General features: G+C 36.5%; 1 protein-coding gene and 1 long non-coding RNA gene across 4 annotated transcripts; one reads left to right on the top strand and one right to left on the bottom strand.

The window, feature by feature from the left end:
• Positions 1 to 283: 283 nt before the first annotated feature.
• Positions 284 to 2,437, bottom strand: LOC136736986 (uncharacterized). The gene is made up of 2 exons (XR_010811969.1): positions 2,239 to 2,437; positions 284 to 670 (listed from the first exon to the last, which is right to left on the bottom strand). It is a non-coding gene; the product is annotated as an uncharacterized LOC136736986 (long non-coding RNA).
• Positions 886 to 18,015, top strand: LOC136736934 (sorting nexin-6). Of its 3 annotated transcripts, none has more exons than XM_066698153.1 (14): positions 886 to 1,512; positions 2,830 to 2,940; positions 3,559 to 3,666; positions 4,026 to 4,095; positions 5,133 to 5,260; positions 6,728 to 6,811; positions 7,409 to 7,483; positions 7,577 to 7,607; positions 10,586 to 10,673; positions 11,052 to 11,091; positions 13,242 to 13,328; positions 14,297 to 14,386; positions 16,285 to 16,350; positions 16,835 to 18,015. In XM_066698153.1, the coding sequence occupies exons 1-14, from the start codon at positions 1,507 to 1,509 to the stop codon at positions 16,976 to 16,978; spliced, it is 1,128 nt and encodes a 375-aa protein (XP_066554250.1). In that variant the 5' UTR covers positions 886 to 1,506; the 3' UTR covers positions 16,979 to 18,015. The 3 variants fall into 3 exon arrangements, with proteins under 3 accessions (XP_066554250.1, XP_066554251.1, XP_066554249.1); XM_066698152.1 differs by lacking the exon at positions 886 to 1,512 and adding an exon at positions 2,502 to 2,738; XM_066698154.1 differs by lacking the exons at positions 886 to 1,512; positions 6,728 to 6,811 and adding an exon at positions 2,500 to 2,738.
• The last annotated feature ends 1,316 nt before the right edge of the window (positions 18,016 to 19,331 follow it).

Below are 19,331 nucleotides of genomic sequence, written 5' to 3'. Positions count from 1 at the left end.
AACAATGGCCACTTGTTTTTTTAAAGGATCTAAAACAAACAGCCAAATGGCCCACAAAGACAAAAGCAATATCAAATTTGTTTTTGTTAACTCATTTAAATCTTTTGGTAAAGATTAATGTGAACTTTTCCCACTTCTTCATGTTTTATTCCTCATTAATAAAAACAGGTGTTACGCTACAGCACCAGTATTATAATTATGGTGTGGGAGGTATGTGTTCAGATGGGTCTGGGTCAGAAAGATAAAGACCTTAAAATTTAAATCATAAATGTATGCACCAGAATGGGGATTAATTGGGTTTTTAATGAGAGCTGAATAGGATACAGCCTCCTGTCCCTCAGTTAAGGTGGCCTTTTGCTTTCAATACATCCACTGCCAGGGCCTGTGGAAAACAAAGCAAGGTATACATACATACACTATACACTGTATGTTTCTCCTATGGATTACAAAAGATTTCTGCAAAGATGATGATAAAGATGTTGTCAATTAGTGTCGAGTGACTTGCAGGTGACATTGCTTGTGGTCACAGGATAAGGGATCTGGTCTTGTTCCTCAGAAATAACAGCCAGGAGGCACTGTTTGATTACATCACCATCGGCTGCCTCTTGCTGTCCCAAGACTCGGAGTGAGGTTTGGTCATCCTGCTCTGAGGGCTTATCAGCAGGGGAGACTGTGATAGTAGAAACAAACAGGTCAAGACTTATTGATGAATGAATAATAATAGTAAAATACCCCAACACATTCATACATGTACTTGCAATATTATTATATTGTTGTATAATAATAATAATAATAATAATAATAATAATAATAATAATAATATAGCCTATTGATTAGTGTTTCGTATTAGCATTTTCCAGCAAAACAAGACAGCAGAAATTCTCAGGGTCTCTTTTGGCTTGAGTACTGTGTTCATAGCCAGAGAGTGGGTAAACAGTGACATCCCGAATAGTTAAATGATGATTCTTTGTATGATGTCACAGCATTCATTTGGAAATCATTGATTTAATTGTATTTATTTGTGTATTTTATGTAGGTGTACTAATTGCATTATATTGTCTTCCCCCTCTATATTCAGAATGCTTATGTGTTGACAGTTGCCTTAATCAGATGTGAGCTGGTTGGACGATATGGACTCACTGTTGGCTTCGAGCCTCTGTTTAAACAGTGATATGAAGGGTAATCCCTTTTGGAAAGTGTACAATCCCCGTTGTGAAGGTGTGGCAGCTAGGCCTCATTTAGTTACAGAGTAACACATTGTTTCTACACTCTGTGCCTGTCTGATTTCATTAAGCTAACACTTCGAACAGTAAAGCAGTAAACAGAACTACCGTGCACTTTGACCAAATGCATTCCAGCAGCAGCAGCAGCCAGCAGCGATAGTTGTGTCACTATATCAAGCGGCAGTGGATTAAGTTATATAAGTGACTTTATTCACTATCGAGCAGTGGAATCCTACATTCTAGAGTGGCAGAGGATTGCCCATAGCCCACCATTAAAAAAAAAATGATGGTAAGACACCTTTAGTTGTTTATTTCTTGTAATTGCTTCCTGCTGTGTAGCATCATATGATCAGCACTGTGGTGCACTGTGACATGCCTAATTTTAAACTGCAGTGTGAATTCATGCAAGGAACTGGAATACAGTATTTTAAAATAATTAATTCTTCAAGCCTTACTTTCCTATCATTCTTTTTTTATATTTCATTTTAATATCAGGGCCAGATTAAATCAAAACTTTGACCCACCCACTAATAGCAAACTAAAAACCTGTACATCATATCGGTTACATTTCTCATTAGAAGGAAGTGGCATCTAACTAAAAATGAAGCCGCAACCGAGTACAGTTCTGTAGTTTTCTATTAGCGGGTGGGTCAAAGTTTTAATTTAATCCCAGCCCTAGTTAAGTAAATTCACAAAATACTTCAGTTAATGCCTAAAGAAAGATATTGATATTTGATTCTGTTATTATTTTGCTTGAAGGCAGTAGCAGTAGCACCCCTGTTAATCAATCAGCTGACTGATCAGGAAAGAGAAGAACTGAATTTGAGCACCATTAGAAAAATAAAATTTTAGCAATTTTCAAAACTTACAGCATACCAAGATCTGGTTTCCTTACGTTTCTCAGGAATTGGTTAGTTGTAAGTGTAAGTGTTGCAGTGTAAGTGTAAGAGATTGCAACAATAGCGATTAAAAAGTTCAGGCCTTCTTTTCTTTGTAACATCCTGATGAAACTGACCTTCCATTTGATCCATTTGTATAATAAAGCACTGAGGGAGAGCTCTGCCATAACTATATTTTAGATGAGAAAGACCTGAAAGTGCTCTAACTGGTGTCAAGAGATTTTCCAATCAGCCACGGACTCTCAGGGGGCGTAGCTGTGAGACCTGTGATCTCCTGATGAAAAACATAGTTAACCATCAGCCACATCTTATTTTTTTCAGTTGGGAAACATTTCTTTGCCACATCAGCTCTTCAGAGACTCCCGTATGTCATGAAAACTGTTCCTATCTTAAAGTTAGGTAGTCTGGTTGTTAACCTTTTGAAGTGCTTTGTTTTTTTTCCTTGTGGGAGTGAACCTCTTTCAGAATTGCAGAAGTTCTCCACAATAAATGAACTACACTTTAAAAGTCACAGTTCCTTGTTTAGTTTTTTCTTTGCTAATGAACAGTCAGTATTGATACCTACTAGGCTCTGGGAAAAAAAACAAAAAAAAACAATTATTGCAGAATGAGTGAGGTAATTATCTGTAGTGTAATTACCCCCCTTAATTTGTCAGATAAGCAGTGTTTCAGGAGCTTTTAAAAATAATGAGATTTTTTGTTTTTAGGAGGAAGCAGATGAAGTTTTTCCACCGCTAAAATGTAGTGATTACAAGATTGCTGTGAGTGACTCTGTAAGTGATGGGGATTCATTCGTTTATGTGGTAAAGTCTCAGGAGGTAAGAATGCAACTCTCTTTTGAAAATCACTACTTAAATATTTGTTGTTTTGAGTACCCAATACTGAAAATGAGGAAAATATGGATTGGTACTGTAGAAAAAAAAGGTACACACTATGTTAATTATGTATTTCAGAAACATGAGTGTATGTATAACAATACTATATTGTTAGAAAAAGATCTTCAAAAGTTGTTTGTTAAGTTGCATAATTAAAATAACATGTATGTTATGTTTTGAGTTTAATTTTATTGCTATTTATATTATTGTGACTTATTTTCTTATTTCAGTCATGAGAATGAGTGAACTTAGCTAGCCTAACTCTCAACGCTGTTATATAAAGGTAAATGGTATAATTATACAAAAAGTGTATAATTTATAACAGTAAAATTCCCACATATGCAATACATGTAATATGTTCACAAGGTACTTCTGTTATTTCATAAAAAGGTATCAGATTACAATCAGCTTTGTTGTTATTCATGGTAAAACAAACTCTTAAGGAAGTGGCAATAAAAATAGATTGGATTGGCCCCAATACATATTACAGAGTGGCTTGACAGTATATAGAGGTAATAATTTAAAGAACTGAACATTTCACTACATTTTCTATCTTATCAGCTGTCCAGCAATACAGAGTATCAAGTTGAGCGGACGTTTGAGGACTTCGAGGGGCTTCAACACTGCCTTTTCAATCAAGAAGGGGTCCCGGGGCTACAGGGAATAATAGTTAGTATCTGTTAAATCCCTTGCAGCTGATGCCGGAATAATTATTTTTTATATTTGTACTGATGTGGGAATAATGTATATGGTGAAACTGTTAAATGTTTTTATAGTACAATCTGAGGTCCAAGTTTATGCAAAGAAAACAACCAGCAAATGGTTAGATTTTGTTCAGTACCTGTGAGAGTCATACATCTTTTTTTGTAAGGCTAGTCTTTGCTTCAGAAAAAAAAACTATGCCTATAAATATTTGTTGAATTATATTTGAGTATTAGAACACTAAGTATTTTATTTGTACTTACCTTCAGAGAAAATACTGTACAATGATTAAAATGCAACTACATTTTTAATATTTAATTTTTCAGTTTCCACCATTGCCAGCAAAACCTTGCCCATCTCTCTCTAACTCAGATTCCAAAAGCATTAAGGTGCTGGGTATGTATTAAGTAAACCATCTAAACAACTGATTGAGGAAACCTGAAAAGGTGGCTCTACGTTTTCCCTGTTTTAAATTATTACAATTCACTACCATCCGTCAAGCTGTTCCGTTAAGCCCACAAAAGGGCATTGATAAATCAACTGCATACACCTTAGTTCAGTAGTTCAGTAAGTGTTCATCTGACCTTAAAACCAAAGTGTAGGCTCTGTATAATCATATGTTAAATGATTCAAAGGGTGCAATTTAAAGAAGATTTACATGTTCTAGAGATTTTCAAGTTAGAAAGATTGATTGCTACAGTAAGCTTAACTTATACTAATAGATCTGGCTACAATTTCTGCTGATTGGACTGTCGAGGCAGTGTGGATGTTAAGGGATATATATGTATATGGAAAAGGGAAGCCATAGATCGGAGCAACACACGCTCACACATATATATAGGTTATGCATACCAACATTTGTTTTAATATTTTTTGTTTTGAAACATTTAAATTCTATGCCAGCAACATAATATTTAGTAATGACTCGACAATTCTGTAGAGGACTATTTCTTTCTTTTTAAAATGTCTTCTTTTTGAACGATTTAATTTAAAATGGAATACTGCTTTGTGCAGCTCTGATCAATAGGCACTGTGCAGAAGTGTTTTGATTATCTGGCTAATCCCATTAGGAAAAGGTAAAATATGTTTTAAATGTAACACTGAGAATGTGAGCAAGTTATGTTAACAATTAAGTAAACAGCTATATAGAAAATTAATTTAAATCAGTAGTTAAGATCTCAGCTAATAACAAAGAAAAACATGCATCACAGATCTCAATGACTAGACTTTTGGCTATACTGTTATAGATTAACACAGTCCATTTTCAGAACCATATGTTATAATAAGTTTTTGTCCAATACATAATTGATCTGATGTCAGAGAAATTGTTTATATTCACAGTTTGATGGCTCCTTCAGGGTGCTCTGTCACTGTGTTTGGAGACAGTGTACATAAATGGCTTAGCTGTGGCTTATGACAAATTTGTTTTCCAGGGCTTTTGGCTGTGGGAGAAAACTGGCCGACATACTGTCAAGCTCTTGAGAATTACCTCTGTCTCATCACAGGACACTCAATCCTCAGCAAAAACCCTGTGTTGCAACGTTTCCTCACACAGAATGAGGTACATTTGTTTACAAGGCCTCTTCAATCTGTTGATTGGTCATCTCCCACAGTAAATTATAATTTTTCTCTATGCATTTGTAACACTGTGGTTTTTAGAAAAGGCAATTTCACAATTTTCTATACTTAGACAAATAAGACACATATCGAACTGCTTTACCCACACACTACTTCTTCAAATGGAACTGCATGTGCTGTTACTTAACTTTCATTAGTATTTTATTTGGTTTAGAAAAGTCTCTGTAATTTTGAATTGGTCTAAAACACTTTATGTATATAGACCTTATACATAGTGGTTAAACTGGTTGGACCTTATAGTCCAGATTACTGTTATGAATCTAGGAAATGTTGTAGCTGACTGATTGGGATTCCCCAATAGGTGGCCACAGGCTGTAGGGATCACAATGGCTGAAATGTGGCTGGTCGTCTTCATTCTGTTTCTTAGTGACTCCAGTGATTTGCCAGGTAGCTTTAAGGCTGCAGCGTCATTAGTGAGAATCCTCCAGATTAGAAATGACTAATAGATTAGTCCATATACATAACTTGCATTCATATAGTGTCAGTTTATCTCTTTACTTAATATAACTCTCCACACCCAATGACAGATATGCTAGGAAAGTGAGACTAATTGCAGTAAAAACAAAACAAAAAAACATTATAGGTCATTAGAGCACTGCAGATGATTTCAATTTGATCATGTGCAGGTCGGCAACAAACTGAATCAGTGTTCTTAAGGTATTGCCAAAGCCCACGTCTTCACATTTAAAAGGCCTGTGCTCACCGTAAAACACTTTGATGTGAATGAAGTATTCTGTTGACACTGACAAATAAACTGCCTTGTGGTTATGTCAAGTATTTCAGTACAATCAGCAGTGCATGATAAATTGCCTCCGACAATGGCAATTCTGTGTATAATTAGCCCCTCTGAAGCAGTTTTACAGAAAACGTAACATTTGTGGCCCTGTCTTATATGTAAAGTACCAGGAAGACTACTAGTTAGTAGGCATGTTGATGGGATTTAAAGAGGCCTTTTTCCCAAACACCTTTTATTACTGAATGAGGAGAAAAGGGGCATGTATAACACTCTAAAAAGCCTGAGACAAATCTCTGTATTTACAGCTTGATTTCCACTTGCAATTTATTGGCATCCATGCTGTGTAGTAAGGGGATCATCAGGGCCTTTATGGTATGTGTGGTACAGTGGTTATGCTCACACATTGCGTTTGCATTTATTTTGCCAACCTGAATGACATAGATTTTGCTTTGTTGTGAAGAAAGATTGACAGATTCTCCAAGCCTTGATTATGTCCTGTTGTCTTTCATTGAAATAACTAAAATACATACTGTATAAAAGTAAATCCAAAAAACACCATTGCAAACACAAGTAAGTGGCTTGTTCAGGGAATACATCTGAAAATGTAAATGAAACACTTACACAGGATCTTTAATATATATGATTTGAATACAGCCACTGGCAATTCAGAGGGTAAAGAAGGGGATATTCAACTGGCTGAGCCAGGCTGTGGAGGGACTGAGAAAGGAAAATCACAAGGTAGGTCACTGGAGGTCCCTTCATCTCTACAGGACATGAACACCTGGAAATCTTGGACTTTTTGTTATTTTGAAAAAAATTCACAGACATCAGCTCTTCAGTAAGAAGCTATTAAAAGGAAGTTTCCAAGCCCAGCTCAGGCTTTTAAGGTAGTACCACCATATATGCATGAGAAAAAAAAAGAATGGGGTGAAAAAAATCAACATTAACTGTAGATGCAGTTGTGATGCAAGTGATAGAAAATCACTTTAAAGAAGAACTCTTTTAAATTTGATCTCCCCAATGATTTCACACAGAGAGTTGTCACAATCTGCAACAAACTTCCCAGCGATGTGGTTGAATCTGTACATTTGGGAACATTTAAAAATTGACTGGAAAGATCCTTGGATCACTTAGTTATTAATGGACACCAAACGAGCATGATAGGTCGAATGGCCTCCTCTCGTTTGTAAACTTTCTTATGTTCTTATGGTTCTTTTTTAAAAGGAGAGCCAAATGTAGATGGTTTTGCAACGTTTGTTTTCCAACCAAATAAACTATCATCCATTTCAGGTGATGGATTGTGAAGTTAAGCAGTCTACTCTGTGTGTCTTTCAGGATATTGATGATATTTTTCAAAATGAGAGGGATAATAACCTGACGCTGACAGGACTCACCAAAGCTGTGACCGAAGTAAGCATTGCTTCAGCTTTTGCTTTGTTTAAGAAAACATCTCCATTATAAGGTTAATTGTCCTGGATACCTAACTTTGTTTTTATTCCACAGAAATTCACGGAAATGGTGCTGACTGAACAAAGTAAGTACTAGCCTGGGTGCATCTTTCAGTTCTTTTAAGCGTGTAAAAGAGTACTGCAGTATACCATGGTACAACCACAATACAAGTGTATGAAAGCAAAGTGGAATTGTGATAAAGCATGGAGAGAGATGATTCTTGATACATGCCATGGAGAAGTATAGCAAAGCAATCTACATGTATGATATAACCACAGAAAAACTATGGTGTGCAAAAGCCCAAATTACCATGTCTGTGCTCAATGTTTATAAGAGTTATCACATATAACAGCATGCTTTGAGAGAAAAGTATAAGTAGGATATAACACTGTACTGAAATGTGTGTATTAAAATTGGCAACACTTCATAAAACGTTACAATAAAAAAACAGATTAATCAAAACAAGATTAGTCTGTAAGTGCCATAGTAATACTCGAGTCATTATACTGTACCTAATTGTAAGCTGTATCTTAGTTCTGAGATCAGCTATGTGGTAGAACTCAAAATGCACAGTTTCCATGGAAGCAGATGGAAGAATGATGGATCCCTGTTTATTTAGGGATGAGGCAGAGCACATTTAGTATGCAGAGTATTGTCTGTATTTTATGATGCGTGTTTGATGTTGTGTATGTTTGCATCTGTACTAAAGTAAAAAGGCTGATCTGTTGAGTGAAATTAAGCTACAAATGATACATAACTGCATTATTTCTCATTTGTGTGCATACATTAATCTGTTTGGGTATCTGAGTTAATATAACATTAAAAATGTTTGGCACTTTTTTTTTAATACAATTTGCGAAAGCTTTGAAAACCAATACTGAACTCTCATTGAAATCTGATGTAGACATTATTCCAAGACTTGCGTGTGTGACTTTGATGGAAATGTATAATTTGCTCTTTGTGAATATAATGAAATTCATAATTTAACCAAGCTCTGTCTTGGAAGCCAAAAAATGATGTTTTGTGTGTTTGTATGTCTGACATGCAAAGTGAAGAGAAAACTCTGAAATACTCGATTCAACAGAGACACAATGCAAAAGCATGAAAAATTGCACAGAGGGGAAAAAACACATCCCAGGATATTGCAAACCTTTATTACATTTGAGTTTCACATGGAACATCTGCAGGTTGTTATTGAGAAAATAGAGAGGCAGTCCCCCTTAGCAGGGTGCTAGTATGAAATATCACTATACACTCACCTAAAGGATTATTAGGAACACCTGTTCAATTTCTCATTAATGCAATTATCTAACCAACCAATCACATGGCAGTTGCTTCAATGCATTTAGGGGTGTGGTCCTGGTCAAGACAATCTCCTGAACTCCAAACTGAATGTCTGAATGGGAAAGAAAGGTGATTTAAGCAATTTTGAGCGTGGCATGGTTGTTGGTGCCAGACGGGCCGGTCTGAGTATTTCACAATCTGCTCAGTTACTGGGATTTTCACACACAACCATTTCTAGGGTTTACAAAGAATGGTGTGAAAAGGGAAAAACATCCAGTATGCGGCAGTCCTGTGGGCGAAAATGCCTTGTTGATGCTAGAGGTCAGAGGAGAATGGGTCGACTGATTCAAGCTGATAGAAGAGCAACTTTGACTGAAATAAGCACTCGTTACAACCGAGGTATGCAGCAAAGCATTTGTGAAGCCACAACACGTACAACCTTGAGGCGGATGGGCTACAACAGCAGAAGACCCCACCGGGTACCACTCATCTCCACTACAAATAGGAAAAAGAGGCTACGATTTGCACAAGCTCACCAAAATTGGACAGTTGAAGACTGGAAAAATGTTGCCTGGTCTGATGAGTCTCGATTTCTGTTGAGACATTCAGATGGTAGAGTCAGAATTTGGCGTAAACAGAATGAGAACATGGATCCATCATGCCTTGTTACCACTGTGCAGGCTGGTGGTGGTGGTGTAATGGTGTGGGGGATGTTTTCTTGGCACACTTTAGGCCCCTTAGTGCCAATTGGGCATCGTTTAAATGCCACGGCCTACCTGAGCATTGTTTCTGACCATGTCCATCTCTTTATGACCACCATGTACCCATCCTCTGATGGCTACTTCCAGCAGGATAATGCACCATGTCACAAAGGTCGAATCATTTCAAATTGGTTTCTTGAACATGACAATGAGTTCACTGTACTAAACTGGTCCCCACAGTCACCAGATCTCAACCCAATAGAGCATCTTTGGGATGTGGTGGAACGGGAGCTTCGTGCCCTGGATGTGCATCCCACAAATCTCCATCAACTGCAAGATGCTATCCTATCAATATGGGCCAACATTTCTAAAGAATGCTTTCAGCACCTTGTTGAATCAATGCCACGTAGAATTAAGGCAGTTCTGAAGGCGAAAGGGGGTCAAACACAGTATTAGTATGGTGTTCCTAATAATCCTTTAGGTGAGTGTATATCACCATGGCTGTCGTTGCCTGCTTTCTGATCCCAATCTGAAATGACTCTACATCTTTACAAGTTTTTAAAACTGCATAGGCTTATGACTCTGTTACATTTGTCAGCATTATACCTCAAGCCCAAAACAAATTAAATAAACAGAATTATTCTTAAATGTATTATTGCAGATATCCGTAAGTAAACAAACATTTGTGAGCTCGGGTTACAAGGATCAGTCATTTTTGGCCATGCTGACTTGTGTTAACACCATTTTTACAGCTCATTAAATTACTATGATAGGCTCAGCTTGATTACCGCAGCATAAATCCCTGACACAGTTCAGAACAATTTGGGGCAGTGTGGCTTATTGGATGCTCAGTATGACAAGAAGGCATTAAATCAGAAGGACTGAGTTACAGTGAGAGAGAAAATCCTCCTGGTAGTGATTTGTTTTTGCTTTTTACCACAAACATTCTTATCCAGATGTTGCACAAAATTCATATAAAGTAAAACTGAATCCCCCAGTCCCAGTCCACAGCCATACCTGCATTACAGATGAAGACAAAGACTGGTACAGCTGATTGTTTTGCTGTGTGTTTCACCAGGACTAGCTGTGGCCTGTGGACACTTCTCCACATCACTGCAGCTGGGGATCAGCCAGCAGGAGGATCAGACAGCCCAAGAATTCTCTAAGTAGGTTGTTTGTGTAAATAGAAATAGAAAAGCTGTGGAATATATATATATATATATATATATATATATATATATATATATATATATATTTTTTTTTTTTTTTCAGTATTTTATCTGAAGCCTAATTGTTTATATCACAAATCCTACATTATATTAATAAACATTTTTATAGGTGCTTGGCATATGAGCACAATACTTATTTCCAAAATATTTAATATTTGATTTTGGGTATTTAATTTTCTTTTTGTAATGCTAATTTAAAATATGTTCAAGAACTGGATACAAGTCTCTCAGTTTCAGTATTTTCATGTAGTTTTCAGTAAAATGTCCCAAATCCTGACTTTTATCACAATAAGATCCTGTTCCATTTGCTTGCAGGATGTGCCTGAAGTTGTCAGAGGTGATTGATGCAGTACAGGTAAGAAGTCAGCAATATATTCCAGGAGTAAATACCCAAGCTCCATCATGCCAAAAATACCAGAATAAAAGCCATTTGTCTTCATAGCATGGTTAGGTATTACATTTACAGCAATTGTCAACTTCAAATGAGACCTCTTTTGCTTGTTCTGAACTTGATGGACTACCTGATCAATAATGTACTGGAAGATGAATTCATAATCTTATCCCATTTAAGTGGATGAACTCATGAGCTCCTGCTCCCACAGTCTTTATTTATGATTCTAACTGGAAACATGTTGTATCTTTACTGATTTGTTTCACATATATTTGGTTACATTAGCATATGATGGCATTCACCTTATGTAACAAGTTTACTACAGGTTATAATATATGATCCTGTAATACATAATATACAGATATATCATCCTGTACATGTCAAAATGAATGTCACTATCTAGATCATCAGACAAGGACAGTGAGCACCTGCTTTCATCTGCTCATGATATTGATTTGTGAGGGTCACGATTCAGAATGGATGTGATGGGGGGACATCCTTGAGTTTCAAAGAGAGTACTTTGCTATTTTTGCCAAAGCACAGTTTATAGTGTAGAAAAACAGGTTACTCTCTATGGTCTCTTTGTTATTCCCCATATCGGTTCATTCCCGAGGTATTCCATTGGGAAAAGGTCTGGACTCTGAGCAGGCCAGGAGATATTTTCATTGCTTTTCTCCTTGAACTGCTATCTTACGCTTCCAGCTTTGTAACCTAGTACTTGATCATGTTGGAAATGTCAAGGCCCTTTGCCATAAACTCCACTCAATGCTAGTTATATTCTTGTTCAGAATATCTCAGTACTAGTGGTCATGGTACCAACAACCAATGTCTACATAGCACATGGCCACTGGAACAATTCATGAGTAGCAGAAGGAAACTTGTCCATTACATTTCGTACTGATTGTTACTGAGTGACTGATTGTCTTTACCATATTAAAACTATTTTTTTACTGCATAGTTTTCTTATTATATAGAAACAGTTACAGAATAAATGAGATTCCAGTTTACTTATATCTGAAATATATCAACTGTAATGACTTCATATATTTGTAATTACTGTACATACATAATCTGAAGAGCAATGAGAATGGACTAAACTTGAAACTTTAATATCCTGGTAAAAAGATTAATCTAATTCATGAGAAAATTACTTTCCCTGACAATTTTATTGAAACCAAAGCATAAAAAAAAACCCATCCAATATTATGTATCCGATCTTCTCAGAACTAGAGGGAATATTTTAATGGAGCAATTACAAATGGAGTATTCATGAGTTATGATAATGATAGCTAATTAGCATGTCAGAATGAGGCTAATTAGACAATGAAACTTAAAATATGACTTTAAAGTGGACTATCAGACCTAGATAGACCAAGAAGTACATAGGAAAGCATATAACGTTATGTTAATGTTGCTAAATTACATTTAAAAATTATAATAAGCTACCATTGTACCTCCCAATGCTGTAGAAACAAAGGAAGCATGAATTTAAATTAAATATGAATAATTAAAGACCAGTGGAAATGACAATATTCATTCCTTTTTTTTCTTTTACTTTTGAAATTATTATTTAAAAGACAAACCAGGACCATTAACAGTGCTCTAAGTCAAAACTTTCACAATCAAATATTGAGAAAACAACATCCAAGTCTTATTATTCAGCTTTGTCAATTGTCGGCTCAGCTGTATAAAACATTTTTATTTGCTGGCTGTCTGTTATATTTCTCAGAGCCAGCTGAATAGAAAGGAATCTTAATGAATCTCAGAGAATCATCACAGAATGTCCCTGCTGTACACAAATGATCTCAATTCAGAAAAAAAAAAACATTTGGTGAAGCAAGATGGAGCAAGAGCAATGACAACAGTTAAACCAGTGAAATACTGCAGGTCTTAAGTTCTCAATCACTGAAGGGAAGGAATCTTTGGTACTCCATAAGGTAGACAGTGTGACCTTTATAAACCTCAAAAGCAAACAAAGTAAAGCAAAATCAATGCCCCCTCAGAAACTGTTATTGGCTGCTTTTCTATTGGACTCATCTGTCTGTATCAGGACAATTTGTCAATTGTGTTTGGAACAGGATGTTTATTTGTGTTCCAACTTCTCGTCTTCCTAGAAAAACTACGAGAGTGTGGCAGAAAATAACATCAACACAATAGGCTTGTATCTGGAACTCTATTCTCGCTATCTAGAAGCTGAAAAGGTAATGCCTCTTTTTTCAGAATGTTTTTCTGCTAATGCTGGAGAAGATGCAGATTAAGACTGATTACTGACAACACTGTTTACAAGATCTGTTGTTGAGTTGCAGTGAGCTTTACCCAGAAATATTGCAGTGTTGCCATGTTAACTGCCAGAATGAGTGTCACCTCTCCTGTTTTAATTATCTGGAAGAGTAAAAGACAGAGTATACATGCTCATTTGTTTGTACTGTTACGTTTATTTAATTTATAGTGTTTCCATAGACCAGGAAGGAAACCATGGCATACGTTCGGATGATTTGCATGGATTATTTATTAACATCTCCTTTAAGGCCTACAGTACATGCTGTGTTGTTTGGTTCTTTGTTTTTGATTCAATATCACTTTCTTCAGCTTGAATTTGTACAGTGGACAAGTTTACTGTAAACGAGCATTATTTATGTTCTTGTATTATTATTATGGTGTATTTCTTGGCAGATGCTCTGATCCAGGTTGACACAAACATTACAAAAGTGCAGTAATAAAAATCAAAACAAAATTATATTAAAGCATTACAAAAGTGCAGTAGTATAAATAAAAATCATACATGTATTATATTATTTTATAATCTCAGAAGAAAATAAAGTAGATCAGTGAAGTGATAAATGTGGTAATACATCTGCTTAACTAATTATGGGATGCAAACCAGTATGGGAATCCTGAGCCAGATTAAATTAAAACTTTAACCCACCTGCCAAAAAACAAAGTACAAACCTGCACTTGGTAGAAGAAAGAAGCATCTGACAAATACATAATGCCAGGTTTGTAGTTTCCCATTAGCAGCTGGGTCATAGTTTAATTGTAATCAGTCCCCATTGCTTTTGGACTCACTTGAATACAACGTCTGACATCTAATAAGTAAAATCCATAAGGACCTTGTTAATATTGATTGGTAAGTTCTGAATTTTCCTTTGTCTGTTTTGCTGTTGAACAGGAAATGCTATTCAGAAGAACCTGTAAGCTGGTTGAAGTAGAAAATGCTAATAAAAACCTGGAGAAAGCCAAAGCAATTAAGAAAGCAACAGTAAGTGTTCTATTATAAAAATCATTAACATTCAGCTGTGCCATTTGAAGTTAATGAACTACCTGTGTCTCGCCATCACTGTAGTTCTCAATGACTATGAGCAATTTCATGCTGGGTGTATGGGAACAATTTGAAAATCACAGTTCACCTTTACACCAAAATTAAAGTTGGTTATCATTTTCACAGCTTCATAGACACAGAAAGCACCCTTTACTGCTCTCAGAGGGGAAACAATATCAGCCGACAATGTGAAAAATAGTGTTTGGCTCACACCTTTATCCTGGGGGTGGAGGGGGCATATTTAATGACTAACTGCTTTAAGTGCACAAGGCTGCAGAATATTGAGTGGTATAACTGAAAATATACTATACAGTACACCAGCAGAACAAAATAATGCACACATCGCTGCAATGTACCTAATTAGCAATGGGTCTATATAGTACTCTTGAGTAGCTCAGAACTGGACAATAATCATTGATGCAGATATAAGATCATCTTTTGTGCACTTCAGCAAACTCTTGGTACTACAATGGCCAAGTGTGCTGAATATGACAGTTGTTAATATACTTAAAACCCACCAGAGGTTTTACCATCATTTTGCAGTTGATTTCTATGGGTTCAACGTCCCTTCACTGTTCTTTACTACACTGGATCATGAGTAAACCATGATGTACTATAATAAACATGTCCCAGACAGGTTTTTTATGGTATATCATGCTATTCCCTTAGACCAGTAAAGTAAAGCACAAACTGCATGCAAACGTATGTAGTACATATATCCAGGCAAACTTGGATAAGGGTTTATAATTCGGCTCAGTTGTCATAAACTAGATGTATAGACACGCCTGTACTGAACCCTTAATCCAAATATAATCTGGTCTTCCTTATTTGATGAAAAACATTGAAATTCAAACGCCACAGGGCTACAGAGTGCTAAAAGTACACTACCACTGCATTTTATGGTAACATATATTTAAGGATGTTATAGTATTGTACGTTTTTTTAATTTATTTTTCCAGAAAGAACAATGTAGAATTTTCCTTGGCGTTTCATTGGTGCTGTTTCCATGATCCTGTTAGACTACTGAAGCCAACCTGCTTTCTGCTGCTACTGCTTCCACATAGCAATCCGGTTTTGATGTAGTATTTATTTAGAATGACTTATTTTTATGTTGATCATCTTCCAAACACTATGTATAGTAGTGCACCTTTTCATTAAACACAAGGGCTAGAATCAAGGAAGCATAGCCATTCACTTCACACTTCTCAATTCCTTGAACTTGCATATGGAAGGTGTTGTTTGCCAGCAGATGTCAGTAGAGTTCTCTAGATTCTAGAATGCAACTAGAAGGCCTTTATTCAATAGATCCATTAAAACTGTGTTCCCAAGGTTGAAAGTAGAATTTGCCTTTGAGATCTACTGTCAGATATATATTCTTTATGAACCAGGCCTAGTTATCTGGATTTATATTACAAAACAAAATACGGTTAACATACAACTGTATCTTTAGTCACAGAAATGTGTTCAAAATATCTGGTTTATTCTTTGTTTTTGGTGGTAGGGGGTGTACTTGATGTGACCCAGGCCAGACTAATTACAAAGGATTACAAATAAAGGACAGCTTTACATTCTTAATAATGGGAGGTCACTAATTTTATATTATATTTCGAGTGTTTTTAAAAGTGATCTAAATTAAGGAAGACAATAAATGTCATGCTAAAACTAGATCATGTTGAATTGTTAGTACTAGAAATCTGCCAAGAATATAGGCTCTGAATATATCTTTTAGGGAACACTTACTGTTTACACTCTGCCGATTTTCAAATGTTCATAAGATGAGGAAACGAGGTTGCCTATTTTCAGTTGAGAATACTGAAATTGTTTCAATTGTGATTCAGATGGAAGAAATGAAAAAGGCCACTGACAAAGAATTTAAAGAGATATCAGGAATGGCCAAAATTGAGGTAGGTGACCAGAGTAAATCTATATCTGTCATTGTACCTTTTTCTTTTGTAAAGATTTTGTTTATCATATGTACATTTATTCAGTCTAGCTTCTTAATCAGACCACGCTCAGTAATTATATGCAATGTTTTTTGAGGGAAGGGATATGTGTGATCAGTAGCCTACCTACCTTTTAAAAAGTTAAATTAGCCATCAGAGGTGAATGTTGTAGGAGGGGGTGCAAAAAGCAGGCAAGAAGTGGTACACATTTTTTTTTCTAAACAATAAACATGTTTTATTTAGAAAGTAATAAATACAGCTCCCTGTGACACACACATTTCCCCCTGACATCTCACAAGTGGTACAATGCCTGGGAAATCAACCAGTGCTTGACTTTTGGGCACTCCTGACAGTTTTCTGAGGCAAACGGATAATGGGTCTGGCTAATTTAATAACTCTTCAGCTTTGCTCTGATAATTTCCTTGTTCTGTCTTGTAATTAACAGATACAAAACTTTCACCGTGAGCGGGTTCGGGCCTTCCAGCAGTCTCTGATGGGCCTGTGTGTGAGCCAGCTGAACACTGCCAGGGAGAGCTGTGCCGTATTCACTCAGCAGCTCTCGCATTTCAGGGAGCTCTGTGGGGAGTAACCAGCACGGCACGGACACATCACTGTGCCCGGTCACATACACACGGGAACACATCTTGATGGCCAGATTTCATCATGGTTATTTAAAAAAAAAAAAAACTGAGCTTCCCCCCGCCTCTCCCCTAATCCCAATATTTTTAAATTCTTGTCATAGTTTACTTCCGAGTTCAAATTGCTCCAGCACAGCACACCATTTTGGAAGAAATCCTAGAAAACACTATTTGACACTTCCTTCCCAGAGAGCTCACGAAACTCATTTCAGATGTTACTTGAACCCTGGATAATTCAGGTCTCCTGCAAGTAATGCTATTTAGCTGTGCTATTTCAGGGAAAATTACTAATGTCCACTGGAGAGCGACTTTCTTCACCACATACATTTAACCTTTTTTGTGCCAAATATATCTCTGGTCAGAGGCAGTTGATAGATATCGTTATTTCCTTCACCCTGGATCTCAAGTCGCAAAATTATATTAAGTAAGTGTGCCCTCCCTTACCAACAGAACAGTGCTTTATTGAAATTTCTGACCTATGGGATGAGAGAAAATAGGGGTTTAAAATGAATGATTAATTGATTGGCAGGTAATTCATTTTCCCATATATTGTATTGGCTGTGCGTTTTACATGTACCCAGATAGTCTGTACTTTGCCACGGTTCTCATTTGACTTTAGTTTTGACCACATATTGAATGCTTTCTCAGTAAAGGTTTACAGTAGAGGCAATTACATTTTAAAATGCTCTCACAGCTTAGTCGATCTGGGGTGTAATGAAGTTGAGTCCATTTTAAGTATTTCTCAATGACCTATAGGGAGAACAAAATAAAGTGCAGTGAATAAATGTCTACATGAAAATACCCCCCAATGTTTTAATTAAATAACACTGATAGTAAAACAACTGTTCTAATGATCTTATGGGAGGCTAATGGAGGAGTGTTTGAAAACACTGCTTTCTGTATGTCTCTAAAATGCTCAGAATTATAAGTTAAGTGATTGACTGTTATTCACTGAAAAATACAATACAAGTGAAAAAGACTGGCATGACGACTGATTGTTGGTTCTCTTTTTGGGGATTCATCAGTTGGATCTTCAGATCTTAAAATTACACCTGGGTCAACGTGTCCTGTCACATTATTAATTTGGTTCTTCTTTTTTCTTTAGAAAATATAGCCAATTGTAAATATTTGAATTTCAACTCAAATAGTAAATATCTTGAACGTAAAATTCCCATTGCACTGCTGCTGTCCTACAACATTTGTAATAATTCCTGGTGTGTGTCCAATCTCCTTGCTTTGCAGGTTACCGCAGGTTATTCTCAATGGATTATCTTTATCTTTACATTTAATTTCCCTTTACATCAACCAATTGTAGATTATTCAAATTGAAAGGCTGAAGAAGCACGTTTCATAAAGTTGGCTAGATTAATCTGAGCCCTGTGGACTGCAGCTCACCCCAGTTGTAAATGTATTCCCTTGCTTATTAGAAAATGTACACAAATTAATTCGAAATACAGTTCTGGGGCTCCACAGTAAATTGCTCATATACACCGCTCTCAATATAGGTTAGCTAAAGTCTTTCTTTGAATGTACTTAATAACACAGGCTTCATTGCCAGGCCATCGCAGCTGATTGTTTGTCCAAATGCTGCATTCAGCAGCCGAGTCCCGAGGAGAGCACTGAGAGGTTCTGTTTATTGTCCAGGCAATTAGATGCTATGCAAACTTAAGCGATCAAGCTGCTTGTCTTAACAATTTGTGTGGAGCCTTTTTCAAAAGCCGAATGATTCAAGTCTAATCAGGCTTAATAAGCGAAAACAGTGGAGGACAGTCCTTGTGTCATTTATTCGGCGCACTTTGGGTACAGTTTGTCTGCTTCTTAGATGTCTGCACGTTTCAGTCCTCTCTCCCCTCCCCAGTACAATCCTGTCTAGCTGCAGTGTTTGAGGTTTGAAGTTCCTTTTGCACAATACTGGTGTTCTATTCCTTTGACTTTCACAGCAATTCCTGTTGATTGCTTCTTCTCTTTTGGCATCATGCAGCCTGCAGCCCCAGTGATATAAAGACAGAAAAGCGCTATTGTAGAATGCCAACTTCCAGACCTCTATTCACAGTCATAGAGGCCTAAGCTTTCTGTTTGAAAAGAAATGCATTTGCACTGTGCCTTCTCTTGTTAGCAAACTCTAATGAGGGATATGTTTTTTTTCTTCTTCTTCTTCACTCAACCTTAGTTACTTAATTAAATTGGACTGAACATTTTATTTCCCACATTGTTAAAACAGTTGATAATATACTATCCACAAAATCTACAAAATGTGTAGAACAGTACATAGATGGCATATGGCATACAATGCATGTGTGTGTG

Source organism: Amia ocellicauda, chromosome 3 (assembly GCF_036373705.1).
Source record: "Amia ocellicauda isolate fAmiCal2 chromosome 3, fAmiCal2.hap1, whole genome shotgun sequence".
NCBI lineage: Eukaryota > Metazoa > Chordata > Actinopteri > Amiiformes > Amiidae > Amia > Amia ocellicauda.
This window is presented reverse-complemented; position numbering and strand designations above follow the sequence as displayed.

Bases quoted from the DNA above. Each gene is read 5' to 3' on its own strand.
- LOC136736934 (XM_066698152.1), top strand. The intron at 4,096-5,132 runs GTATGTATTAAG...TTTGTTTTCCAG, and splicing joins CAAAAGCATTAAGGTGCTGG to GGCTTTTGGCTGTGGGAGAA. The intron at 11,092-13,241 runs GTAAGAAGTCAG...TCGTCTTCCTAG, and splicing joins AGGTGATTGATGCAGTACAG to AAAAACTACGAGAGTGTGGC.